General features: G+C 35.1%; 2 protein-coding genes across 4 annotated transcripts; both read right to left on the bottom strand.

The window, feature by feature from the left end:
• Positions 1–555: 555 nt before the first annotated feature.
• LOC126716564 (uncharacterized) lies at positions 556–1,445 on the bottom strand. The gene is made up of 2 exons (XM_050417380.1): positions 1,320–1,445; positions 556–1,179 (listed from the first exon to the last, which is right to left on the bottom strand). Exon 2 carries the CDS (start codon positions 1,064–1,066, stop codon positions 734–736), a length of 333 nt encoding a protein of 110 aa, XP_050273337.1. The 5' UTR covers positions 1,067–1,179; positions 1,320–1,445; the 3' UTR covers positions 556–733.
• Positions 1,446–5,588: 4,143 nt separating this feature from the next.
• On the bottom strand, positions 5,589–12,448 carry LOC126716563 (uncharacterized). Of its 3 annotated transcripts, XM_050417377.1 has the most exons (8): positions 11,982–12,308; positions 11,743–11,864; positions 11,467–11,624; positions 9,426–9,499; positions 7,615–7,764; positions 6,913–7,198; positions 6,471–6,704; positions 5,589–6,288 (listed from the first exon to the last, which is right to left on the bottom strand). In XM_050417377.1, the coding sequence occupies exons 3-8, from the start codon at positions 11,620–11,622 to the stop codon at positions 5,923–5,925; spliced, it is 1,266 nt and encodes a 421-aa protein (XP_050273334.1). In that variant the 5' UTR covers positions 11,623–11,624; positions 11,743–11,864; positions 11,982–12,308; the 3' UTR covers positions 5,589–5,922. The 3 variants fall into 3 exon arrangements, with proteins under 3 accessions (XP_050273334.1, XP_050273336.1, XP_050273333.1); XM_050417379.1 differs by lacking the exons at positions 11,743–11,864; positions 11,982–12,308 and adding an exon at positions 12,321–12,448; XM_050417376.1 differs by lacking the exon at positions 11,743–11,864.
• Between the last annotated feature and the right edge of the window lie 474 nt (positions 12,449–12,922).

Below are 12,922 nucleotides of genomic sequence, written 5' to 3'. Positions count from 1 at the left end.
TTAAAGTGCACAAAGTTTAAAAAATAAATAAAAGTCCCGACTTCCCCAATGACTTTCTAATTTGTCTCTCTTTCGTTCAAACTTGGATCTTTGAAATGCTTGACTTTTTTTGGGGCCTCCCCCTCCTAGAGGAGGAAGTATAGAGTTCAAACATGAACCAACAATTGCATGAACAATTGAAGTCCCCACAAGGCCTTAACCAGAGTCCCCACAACTGCTTTCCAATCGCTAAAAACCGAATAAAACCCCCTCAAATTCTGTGCAAAGTGCTGGTTTTGTAAAACCATAAATCCAAAATTAAAACCTCAACCGAAATTAGTGGGAAGTATTTGGTTAAAATCTTGGGATTCTCACTGGAATTACATACATGTTAAAAATTAGTATTTTTTTTGCTGAATTAATTGCTAATTATACATGTTAAAACTGTGACTAAAAATAAATCCCAGTACTCGATGAAAAGTAAAGAAACAAGTAATTTCCAACCCTTCTAGAGGAACCCTTTTCCAGAAACACAAACTAGAGTTTGTGACTAAAATCACTAATAAAAACTGAATCATGAAATAGATTTAGAACAATTTCTTAATACCATAGAATTCAGAAGGGTAAACCTGATAAGACATTCTAAAATGTAAAACATAGTAATTATCAACCTCAAATCATCACCAGATTGAGAAAGAGATGAGAGAAACTGAAAAGAGTTAAAAAGAAAGAAAGAAAGAAAGAAAACTAATAACTACCAGAAGCAGTTGGAGGAGGAGTAGTTTTTTTTGCTGTTGACGAGTCTTAGGAATTTTCTTCTGCGGTAATAGAAACCGTATCTAAGCCCGGAACAGACCAACTTCCTGAATCTACGAGCGGATCGAAGCCTAAAACATATGACCCTCTTGACACGGATGAAGGACCCCTTGAGTCTCTCAGATAAGCTCCTTTTTCTGCAGAACTGATAGCTTCTAAGGAAAAGTTGCCTCTTCTCCATCATTGTGTAGTTCTGCTCTGAGTAGTACCCAAATGACTCGCTCCTCGGTTTTGGGTTTAGACCCAAAACATGGTTTTGATTCTGATTCATGATGTATGCTTCTTGAACAAAGTTCGTCAAAGAAAGAGGCAGAGAGAGAGAGAGAGAGAGAGAGAGAGGGAGAGTCAAAAGTGCTACTTAAATGCTTCTCCTACCTGTGAGTTCTGCAATCAACACCAATAGTAATAAATACAAAAAACGAGAAGGGCTTCGTGCAAAATAAATATAAAGTTTTGGGCTGTGGGGTCTGAAGTCTGAACTATTATAAATAAATATATGTATGAACTGTTGAAATTCTCCGCACCTGTCTTTTGCTTTGCTTCTTATCTTACTACGAGTACTTATTATTGTTTGTTGTCTATTCACTATTTGTATTGCTTTGCTTTGCATAACAAGCGACCACTGCGCCGCCGCAGAAGCTAACCCAAAGCGCCCACCTTTGTAATTTTTACTGAATTCTTTTTTCCACTATAATACTTTTTTCATCCCTCTAATTTTTGGGTTTGCGTCAAAATTTATAACTAAAAAGTCCCATAAACCTAAACTCTACGTCATTTACTCATTTTTCAATTATTTATTTATTTTTTTGAATAAAAAACATAAATTGATATAGTTTTGACTTTTTTATTCAAGCCTGCATGTGGAAGTGAATGAGAATAGACTTTGAGGCAACTTCTCAATTTTTCTTTGTTTTCTTAATTTGCCTTATTTTTAAAACATTTTTAATCATGAAATAGGTTATTTTAGGAAGTATAGACAAATGGATATCAAAGAGTTTTATTTCAATTACATATATAATAAAAATAATAGTTTGACTATTTATTGACTTCTTTTTATGTTGTTACATAACTTTCTTAAAATTTATATTATTTAATGTTAGAGAAAATTACAATTAACTTATTCGTGGTTTGACCCGATACTTTACCTACTCGTGATTTGAAAGTTGGAACTTTGTCCATTTAAGATTAGCTTCATAACCTAACGTTGTTTTTGCTGTTAGCAAAACATATTTTTATATGAAAATAGAACATAACACAAATCAAACAGACTCCTCAAAACTTTTTCGTGTGAACGTCCTCCTTCCAATTTGTCACCCTAATGAGCTGAATTAATGGTTTCAGGCTTGATTTTATAAATATTTTCAACTTTGTACTAAATCCATGCTAGAGTTTGCACATCCAATAGGTAAAGCAAAACCAAGTATGTTCTTGTGCAAGGTTTTGAACTTTTAGCAAAATGGATAAGATAGTAAGGTCTAAAATTCGTGCATTTGTTGATAACCTATTGAAATCCTCAAGGAATAATTATTGAAGTTTTCGTTGATCAATTTATGTAATATCTTCATCAAGTGGCAATTATTCGGGTTCAAGTGGGCATATGTGAACTCATTACACTTGTATTTTGAGAACAAGTTTGATGATTGATAATTTTAGGAAGAGACTTTTGGGCTGTAGCCAATATAAGGTAAACTAAAATTTTGAAAATTAACTTAATTGATTTTGTGTCATTATGACATAGTGAATTTAAGTCTTCGGAAAATTATGCTCAGGTTGGTCCAAAATGGACCTTCTTTGATTGGGTAGATAACCCAACTTGTAGGTGTGGAAGTGAAGTTGCTCCCCTAGTCCTTCAAAAGATCTTTGGGCTTTAGTATGAGTTGTGACTTGCAAATGATAGGGTAATGATAGCTTGGCAAATTGCAGAAAAAGTTAAAGAAATGGAAGCGAAAGCCAAAGCCAATGAGAGGGAGAGAAAGGTTCATGCTATCTGTGCAAATGCTAAGGAGAAAGTGATGAGAGCTCGTGAGAAAGAGAGATTGTTTAGGTTTGCACTAATACTATCATGGGTCTTTTTTGCTAATGTTATGCTATTTTCATGTGGCTCAATTGAGCAATTTAGAGTGAAGAGATTGAGTTCACCATGAGTTTGTTAATTTATTTTTGTTGTCGGACTGTGTGCCTTACCAATCCATCCAACGACCAATTAGTGAAGGATGAGGGGGTACAAATCTTTTATAGCATTTGATCGCAGACCAAGCCCATTGGTATTGGAGTGAATTGTGAAAATCCCTCACAATCCCTCTCTCACAATGTGGCTCCAACGACTCGAACTTATGATCGAGCTCTGATATCTCTTGTCGGACCGTGTGCCTTACTGATCCATCCAATGACCAACTGGTGAAGGATGAGGGGGCACAAATCTTTTATAGCATTCGATCGTAGACCAAGCCCATTGGTATTGGAGCGAATTGTGAAAATCCCTCACAGTTGTTTTGTGGCTCAATTGGTAGAGATATCTACAAGCTTTGATTTAGCCAAGCTGCTTGTTGTTAGTAGAATTAGGTTGCGGCAATGGTGCTTATCAAGATTTTGTAAGAGGATTTCCTAATTGCCTAAGGTTGGCTTGAAGACATGTTGTATTGTAATAGCACTTCTCTATTTTAGTGTTGGTACTAGGAGTGTTTTCAAATTGTGTGTTATGTTGAAATTGGTATTTGTATTTCATACACGGTACACCCTATAAATTGTGAGATGTGTCTTGCGTTGACACTTAATTAGCACGATCTCTTTCTCAAAAAAAAAAAAAAAAAAAAAAAAAAATTGCACGATCACAGTGTTAAAATTGATTAATGTCAAAACTTGCCAACATTACAATAATACAAATTTAGAGCAAACTTGGTATATTAAATGAGAATTACAACATGAATGTTAATCTTTATTACTAGGAGTAAAATGTGTTGTAATACAACAACTAAACATATTCATAAGTTTGGTTGTAAGTTATAATATTAGAATAAAACTTAAGATTTATTCTAGGGGATATCTTATTCATATAATTATGTTTCCTTAAAAATAATATTTTTTAAATTTGAGAGAGATGAATTATTTTTTATGATTATTTTATTTATATAATTGTTATGTGTATATAGAAATTTTTTTTATTTGAAAATATATTAATTTTAGAAATTATTACACCTCATAAGAAATAACTATTTTATTTTTCTCATAACTGTAATAAAAACATAGCCAAATTAAATAATAGCTAAATCATATGAATAGCTATTACATTACAGTGTTTATTACAACAATATTACTTTTTTTTTTTTTTTTGTGTGATTGATGACCATTAATTTGTAAGATTTATGTAATAAGATTTGTAATATTCTAATATCACTCTTTAATATTAAGGACGAGCATACAACTCAATTGATGCTTCTAGAACAGACAATCTCGTGGCTTTCGTGTTTCCCTATTCCCTAATCTGTTTGTCTTTTGGTATGTCTTGATGGTAGGCTAGAAACTATGGCGTCATCTACTGGGTTTAGGCCCACAAAAAGGGTGGTCCCACCAACCTTGTTCATGGCAAATTATATGTCCTCTCTATCGGAGTCTCAAGTCTCAACACGTTACTTGATTATGATTGATTACATTATTATTATATTATTGTAGCAATAGAGTTCAAAGTGACTTAAGCGAGAAAAAAGAGAGAGAAAGTAGAGTTCAAAGTAGGTATATGGGAGTGCTTTTCTTTGTTTAGGGGTAAGAAGAATGCATGACGTAATTGGCGTAACGTGGGGAAACTTCCTACAAAGAGTCAGATATACTGAGTTCTGTTACCAATAAGAGAAAGGATTTTTCTTTTTTGATAATTGCAATAAGAGAAAGGATTATGTGCAGGTGTAACCACCTACTACATTGTGCATAGATGTTTAACCTCGCAAGTTAACCATTTCTACGCGGTTCATGCCCTTCTTTCTTCTGAATTGAAAAGTCTTGACTTTTGTTTGATTTATATTTTGTATTGTTGTCAACATCAGAAAATTTAAATAAACACCGAGAGAGAGAGAGAGAGAGAGAGAGAGCCACATGTCATCCTAAGGCTACCCACGATTTACTTCTACACTAAGAATCATGAAGGCACAATCTGGAGCCAGACTACACACTTCAGTTTATTTCTGCTCCAGCTAAGTAACTTCGAAAAAAGGAAATTCTGACCTAACTCTAAGATGTTGGGAGGCACCGCTGGAGCAGACCATTTGAGAATTCTCTTCATAACACCATCATTTCAACAAAATCTAGAGTAAGAATATAAGATAATCAGATAAAAATATGGAAAACAGAATGTGATCGCTTCCAATACCCATGCAAATACTACAATTTTAAGCTTTGAACATCATTGAACGCTCAACTCAAACAATTCATATTGAATATAAGCCTGTCTATGAACAGAAGATCTTACTTCTAGGGACATTGTTGGGGATGATGCACGTGTAAATAATTGCTGTTGTATATAAGCAGAGTTTTCCAACTTTGTACATCGAGCCAAGCTATCAGCAAACAGACTGCACAATACACGCGGTTGTTTTCTAAAAGCTACTCCTTTACCAGGTACAATATCTCCTTGGTTGCCCCAGAAAAGGTGGGAGAGCCCACCCGAGAGAGAGAGAGAGAGAGAGAGAGAGAGCACAATCCTTGCATACTACAACAATGCAAATTATAATTGAAAATACCAACAGTTGTAAGCCAATAATGAAAACACTAAAAAAAATGAATGCAATGACAGAGGCAGTGTATGACATCCAATGGGAAACAGTAACTTTGAATTTTTAATTTCATGTTAAAAAATGTAATGTTGCGAGTTTTGTATCTACAATCTACACACTGAAAAGGCTATATTCCATTTAAGTGGGAAGCCTAATATCGGTGGGTATAGTGCTTCAAACCAACAGAGAGAGGGAGAACTGCAAGCTTCAAAACTCTAAAAGTACTTGACACCAATATCAGCACACAATAGGCCAATCAGCCTTTCCCAATTCAGAAACAACATTTGCAATTCTTCTTAACCCCTTTCTTTCCTTTAAAAGCATGGTCTTCTTACCTGTCCCTCACAGTTTCTTAACGCTCTTGTCACCTGGTCCCAGTTTCATTTGCTGCAGGAACTTTGGAAGGATAATTGGACACATCCAACTCAATAAGTGACATATCATACGGCTCAGAAAAAGAATTTGAGGTATCCACAAGCAGAGAAGATTTCATCACATCAGATTGTGTAGAATCAGTTACAGTGTCAGGATTTTTGGGAGTACTGGTACTAGAAGATGAGAGACTGGAAAGCTGTATGTCATCCAACTTGTTTCCAAACATATGTTTGTTTCTTCTTACAGATTCCATCTCAGGACCAGTTGGCACAAAGGTGCGTGACCGATACTTCCGTGTTCCCTCATCACCCTCATTGTGATTGTAAAGAACATAATCATGGTATGTTGGTGCAAACTGCAAAAAGGTAATGAGTGATCATCAGCAAGAGTACAGCAAAGCCCAAAAAGAGAATTCAGAAGCCTTATTAAGGCCTGTGTGTAAGCAAACCTTAAGGGAAAGCATGTCGAATGCATTTAAAGCATGAGAGAGAGAGAGAGAGAGAGAGAGAGAGATAGAGATGGAATTGTACAGTTCACCTGGTGGACCGTGTCATGGTAAAAGTCATTTAACTTTAAAGCGTGTGCAAGGCTTCCTGTCAAACCACGGGAGACACCAATATTTGCACCAGCATACTCTTTGTATGGAAATGCATAGAGATGGCCCACAGCAGCAATAAGCATCTCAACACATATGATGAAATTTTGAAATTCAGCAGCTTCCTCTGCATCCTTAATGAATCCAGACTTTGCAGCAAGGAAAACCAAAACACCCTAAAATACAAACAAGAAAATCAGAAAGACGGTGGAAGAGGCTACAATTTCAACTTACAGAAAATTTTCTAAAAAATAAAATGCATTCAGCAACTCCCATTCAGTAATAAACTAGGCGCGTGTGTTCGTGTGTGTGTGTGTGTGTGAGAGAGAGAGAGAGAGAGAAAGAGAGAGAGAGAGAGAGAGAGAACAAGTATCAATGCTGTACCTGCCAATAAGTCAGGAAAACAACGGATTTGATTAAAATAAACTTTGGGACTGGATTAAATGGCTGAAGCAGATCTTTGCATGCCAGATAAAACAATGCCAAAGCATAAAGAGCCATTGTATATGAGATTGTATAGATAATTGTGAGATACAAGTATGATTGATTTGGACTGAAATTTCCATCTTCATATTTTCCTTTTGCGTAAAGTATGAGTGTAACAGCAACTAAAATAGGCTTCAAAATGACAAACTGCAAACACCCCTGCTTGCACCTACGTATGAAACGCCTGCATAAACAATTTCAGAAATGAGAGCTAATCAAACAAATCTAAGGATGCAGTATTCAGATAAATCATTGTTATTGAAAGACTAAAATAACTGATTATAATATCCCAGCAAGTTTTGACTTATAGACAGGCTTTTAAAAGGTGCAGAGAAACTAAATCCATACATGTAAATCAGTATGCCAACTAATTCATACATATCAAGATCAAGAGTGCTGCTACAGTTATATATTAAAAAAAAAAAAAAAAACCTTCAAGGACTTAGATAGTGGACAGAAGCAATCCCCAAGTATAACAAATTTGTGAGTTTTGCAAGAGGAGAGAGAAGGGGGTTGGGGGGGGGGGGGGGGGAACTCTTCTTCCACAGACGTGCATAAGTATGAGTGAAAAATCATAGACTTTTGTTATTAGAAACTCACCCATCCAGAGGTATGGGAGGAAAGCAACATGTCATCAGACACCATGATGGCTTCAGAACCCGACCACTTAAACTTAGTACAACAGCTCCTGGTCCACCAACCCATCCCAGGCACAATGACAGGAAATTATAGATGACCCATGCTTCATAACTGAAACAGTAAAAACATAGATATAATGATTATTATAATAATTAACTATAAAATGATATTTGTGAATAAGTCAATAAACACAGCTTCTTATAATCCCCTAATTTTTTTTTTCCCCAAAAAGCAGCTCATAAAAACCCAGGCAGCTATAGGCATATTCCTTTTTTTGTTTTTTAAATAATAATAAAGCAATTTTTATTCACTGTTGTGGAGAAAGCAAGACAATGAAAAAGAAAAATTATCAAATAACAAGCTTCTGCAACAGATTTTTAATAAGTTAAACACTTCATTCAAGTACAAAACACGTAACATGGATGATCATAATACATCCTCACTTCAAGTTACATTCAAAAAATCATAAAGCAGTAAAATCTTCTCACAAAGATAGCCATGGGAAAACAATCAGAAGACTGGATTCAACTCTTGTTGCTTAGAAGGACAAGTTACGTGGGTGGGAAGGGACTTAAGTTTTCTAAGTTGAAAGTTATAATGTTAAGTTCAATAAGATAAGGATCTGCAAAATCCTAATGTGGCAGCAATTGGTTCAAAGCATATTTCAAAGTCATTGGGAGAAGAGTTCCTAGGAATTCCTTTGTTTTGTTGCAAATAGCCTTTGTTTTTTTTAATTTCAATTTTATGAGTGAAGATTTCTATTGAAAAACAGTGTTACAAAAGGATCAGAGGGACAATGGTAGAATACTAGCTATTTACTCAACTATGTTTTGGCACAAATAGTGAAAATGAATTCAAACATCTAGATTCTCCCTAAACCTCAGTTTAGTGATACACAGAGAACCATGAAGATAGTTGGGTATCTACATTCTCAATGCTTGGTAAACTTCTCTTTTATTAAAGAAATGAAAAGAATGCCCACATTCAATATCCTCTAACCAACAAAAATGTAACCCTCTTCTCACTTAGCCAATCCTTCTACTATCTCTCCTTTCTAAAAAGTTGTTTTGAAATATAGGGATTTCATATACTCATGAATCTCAGACTTGAATCATATCAAATTTATAATCAATCCAAACATTGAAATTAAATTTCAGGGAATTCAGATATTCAGGCATCACGTTTTTGGGAATTTGGATGCTAGGGGGCATATTCTATTTCCTGAACCAAATGGCATGTAAAGGGCATTATTATAGGAGGAATCCAAGGGCTCACATTCCAACTAAAATAGCACAAAAAAGGTGTCATTTTGATAAGTAAAATAATGCTAATTAATATTTGTCCAAAAAATGTGTCATTTTAATAATGCTCAATTGATTGTATTGCCATTGATGGCAATGGCACTGCTGCTTTTGCAAAATAACCACAGCCTTTGCCATTAATAATATCACTGCCACCATCATCACAATCCCTATCATCATAAGCACCTCTTCCACCATTCCAACACCATTCATTCATAGATGGCTTGTGGTGAACTTCTTGCCACAAAAATGGTTGCTTTCTAGAGCAATCTAATGCATGAGTTAATTTGGGTGAAATTCTATTGACATTTGTAACCCAATACCATTTGCTCTCTAGAGTCAAGCAAAACAAGGGGAGACGAAAAGCATAAATATAAGATAAGACAGAAATCAAAGTGAACAATAAAATAAAATTTTTTTCATGTAAAAATTGCAGAGATCAACATTATATACAAACACAGAAGAACTTACACTTCCCGAAATGAATTGAAATAGATTGAGGCAGCTGGTAAAACCAGGGACAAGAAAGACATTAGTGCATAAACCTGTTAGAAAAAACAAAAAATCAACACATTGCTGAAAATACTGCAATGCAAGTTAGCATTTTTAAAGTGCAGCCTTTTGCAGATGTCAAGACCAATGGAGGTTAACTATTGAAAGAAGATATAAAGTTCAAAATCATCAAATCATAACCAACACTTTTGTATGCATGCCGCATAGCATAGATTTGAATGGCCACATTTGACCATATTCCTTCAAATTGAAATAAAGCTGTGACCCATTTCAGATTTTTTTTGATACATTTTAAGTGTCGAACCCTAGATGTCTTTTATTGGAACCCCGTTTTCGAGAAGATGGGGCGGCGTTTAGCTAGGTGGAAGAGGTTGTATTTATCTAAGGGGGGGGGGGGGGGAGGGGGGGAAGTAACTCTTATTAAGAGTACTCTGTCCACTTCACCTACTTATTTCCTTTCTCTCCTTCCTATTCTAGTAAAGGTCGCTAATCGTATGGAGAAAATACAGAGAGACTTTCTTTGGAGTGGTATTGATGTTCCTAAGGTTCCTTTGGTGGAATGGTCTAAGGTTTGTATGCCAGTGCAGAATGGTGGTTTAGGGATTTGACAGCTGAGAAGATTTAATTTTGCTTTGTTAGGCAAATGGTTGTGGAGATATGGAATAGAGAGAGATGCCCCTTGGAGGAAGGTCATTGAGGTGAAATATAAGGTTGAAGGGGGTGGTTGATGTACCAAACCGGTGTTAGGGACCTATGGTGTTAGTGTGTGGAAATCCATTAGACGTGGTTGGCTGGACTTTTCTAAATTTCTTTGGTTTGATGTGGGTGATGGTACTAGGATAAAGTTTTGGGCGGATGTATAGTGTAGGGATTGTTCTCTTAAGAAAGCATATCAAGAATTGTATAGTATTAGTTGGACAGGGGAGTCTTTTGTGTCGGAGGTGATGCATTTCTCTGATGGGAGGCTTCAATGGGACATTCGGTTCTGTCGTCCACCACAAGATTGGGAGTTAGAATCATTGGATCTGTTTTGGGTTGTGCTTTATTCCACAAATGTGCGGGGTGTTGGTGATGACAAACTTTGCTGGAAGCTAGCAATGAGGAGAGGTTTTGAGGTTCAAGGCTTCTATCACTCTTTATCTCCTTCTTTTGTCATTGATTTTCCTTGGAAAATGGTGTGGCAATCAAAGGTTCTTCCTAGAGTAGCATTCTTTTCTTGGACTGCTGCCTTAGGTAAGATCTTAATTACGGATAATCTTTGAAAGAGGCATGTCGCAGTGTTAGAGCGGTGCTTTATGTGTATTTATTAAAAAATAAAAAAAGTGGTGCTTTATGTGTAAAAGGTGTGGGGAATCGGTGGATCATCTTCTTCTTCATTGTCCTATAGCATATGAGTTGTGATCTATGGTATTTTGTTTGTTTGGTATACATTGTGTTATGCCGAATAAAGTTAGTGAGTTGTTAGCTTCTTGACAGGGGAAGTTTGGTAGACATCGAAATATAGGTTTATGGAGGTTTGTGCTGCATTGTTTGTTTTGGTGCTTATGGTGGGAGCAGAATGCTAGATGTTTTGAGGATTGTGAACGGTCTATTCTTGACATTAAGTTTTTCTTTTTCCGTACTCTCCTTGAGTAGAGTTTAGTTTTGTCTTCTTATTCTTGTTTTTATCTCCCTGATCTTATTGATCGTTGTAATCTAGGTTCTTGATTTGTGCAACTGTAGTACACTTCCGGTGTACTTGTTTTTATTTTTAATAAAAAAGAAGAAGGCTTTAGATGTTAAAAGACACAGACACTAGTTAAACTTGTAAGAAAATGAGTAGCAAGAAGAAGGCGTGGTATTGATAGATTTGCACATTTGAAATCATTAGATTCAGTGGTAGGCACATTATTCACAAAAACATAATCCCTAGGCTAGGTTAGCAGCATATGAATTCATTACACATTAAATACTACTAGGACAGGAAAGCATGTGAAGTGAAAGCAGAAGCAGCACTCACCGGAACCATGAAGATGATGCGGACAATAAAGCGCTGATAAGTAGGTTCGGTGTAATTCATAAGGTGCCTGTAGATGTGCCTAACAGCAAGAACAATGGCTCCCACTGTGCAAATAAATGCAACTATGCTAAGATAGATTGGCACTGCTTCCCCCATTCCTGACCACCCACAAATCAATAACAAAAATTAGTTTTTTAAATAAATACATAAATAAATAAAATAAAACAGTGGGTTTTATTTTTTAAAAACTAAATATAGAGAAGTAGCAAATCAAACCTGAGTAGAGTATTATAGTATAGGGCTAATGTTATTGGTAGGAAATAGGAATTGTTGGATTTGAATTACAGCGCGAAATTGTAGAAACCCTAATTCATATAATATATATATATAATAATTGGCTGCGGACAAACAAAAAAACAAAAAGGGGGGGGGGGGGCTAAGTGTTTGGTAATGAAGCAATAAGATTAAGTGTGATTGAAAACTAGTAATGAATACTAGAAGTGTGATTTAATTACCTGATTGGAGATCGGAACAAGGAAGGGAGGGCGGATCTGAGTCTGAAAATGTAATATGTAAAAGAGGAAAGAGGAAAGAGCAGAGCAGAGCAGAGAATAGAAGAAAGGTCCGGGGTTTCAGTGGCAGTGGCAGACAATAATGGCGGCTATTTCTAATTCACTTAACACTGTAGATCTTCTCATCTGTAATCCCGTTTTCTATAATTCTATTCTAACCTCCCCAAAACCAACCAACAAAAAGAAAAAAATAAAGACAACCGACTTTAAATAATATAAAATTCAAGAGAGAGAGAGAGAGATAAAAAAATGGTGTAACTAAATACTGATTACAGGGTGTACATATTCATATTCCAGAATCCAGATATGTCTGTCCTCTCCTAAGCGACCTTTTAATCCATAACTCCCTCTGTCTTCAAATATTCCAATACTCCCAACCCAAGGATATTTTGGTTTTCACTCAAAAACAAAAAAAAAAAAAAAAAGGGAAAGAAAAGAGAAACTGTTTCCAATACTAAACTTATTATACGCGTTTATTTGAGAAGTATAGGGTTTATTTTACGCACTTTGCAAAAGTTTTCTATTCTTAGTGTCATAATTTTTTATTTATCTCAATTTGAGGTTTATTTGAGAAGTATAGGGTTTATTTTATGCACTTTGTAAAAGTTTTCTATTTTTAGTGTCATAATTTTTATTTATCTCAATTTGAGGTTTACGTTTATATAATGAGAGTATAATGAGGCTAATCAGAGTAGTATAAGAAAAATAACATAATTTGAGAAGTATGAAGTTTGACTACAAACTTGATTGAAATTTAAAGTTACAACTCTCACTAAAAAAATAATTTAAAATTTTAAAAATTTTATATTTATTAGATTGATTTTTTTTTTTTTTTTGAGAATAAATAGTATATTGATAAATCGGAAGAACCGAAATGTAGAAGA

This window comes from Quercus robur, chromosome 3 (assembly GCF_932294415.1).
Source record: "Quercus robur chromosome 3, dhQueRobu3.1, whole genome shotgun sequence".
Taxonomy (NCBI): Eukaryota; Viridiplantae; Streptophyta; class Magnoliopsida; order Fagales; family Fagaceae; genus Quercus; species Quercus robur.
This window is presented reverse-complemented; position numbering and strand designations above follow the sequence as displayed.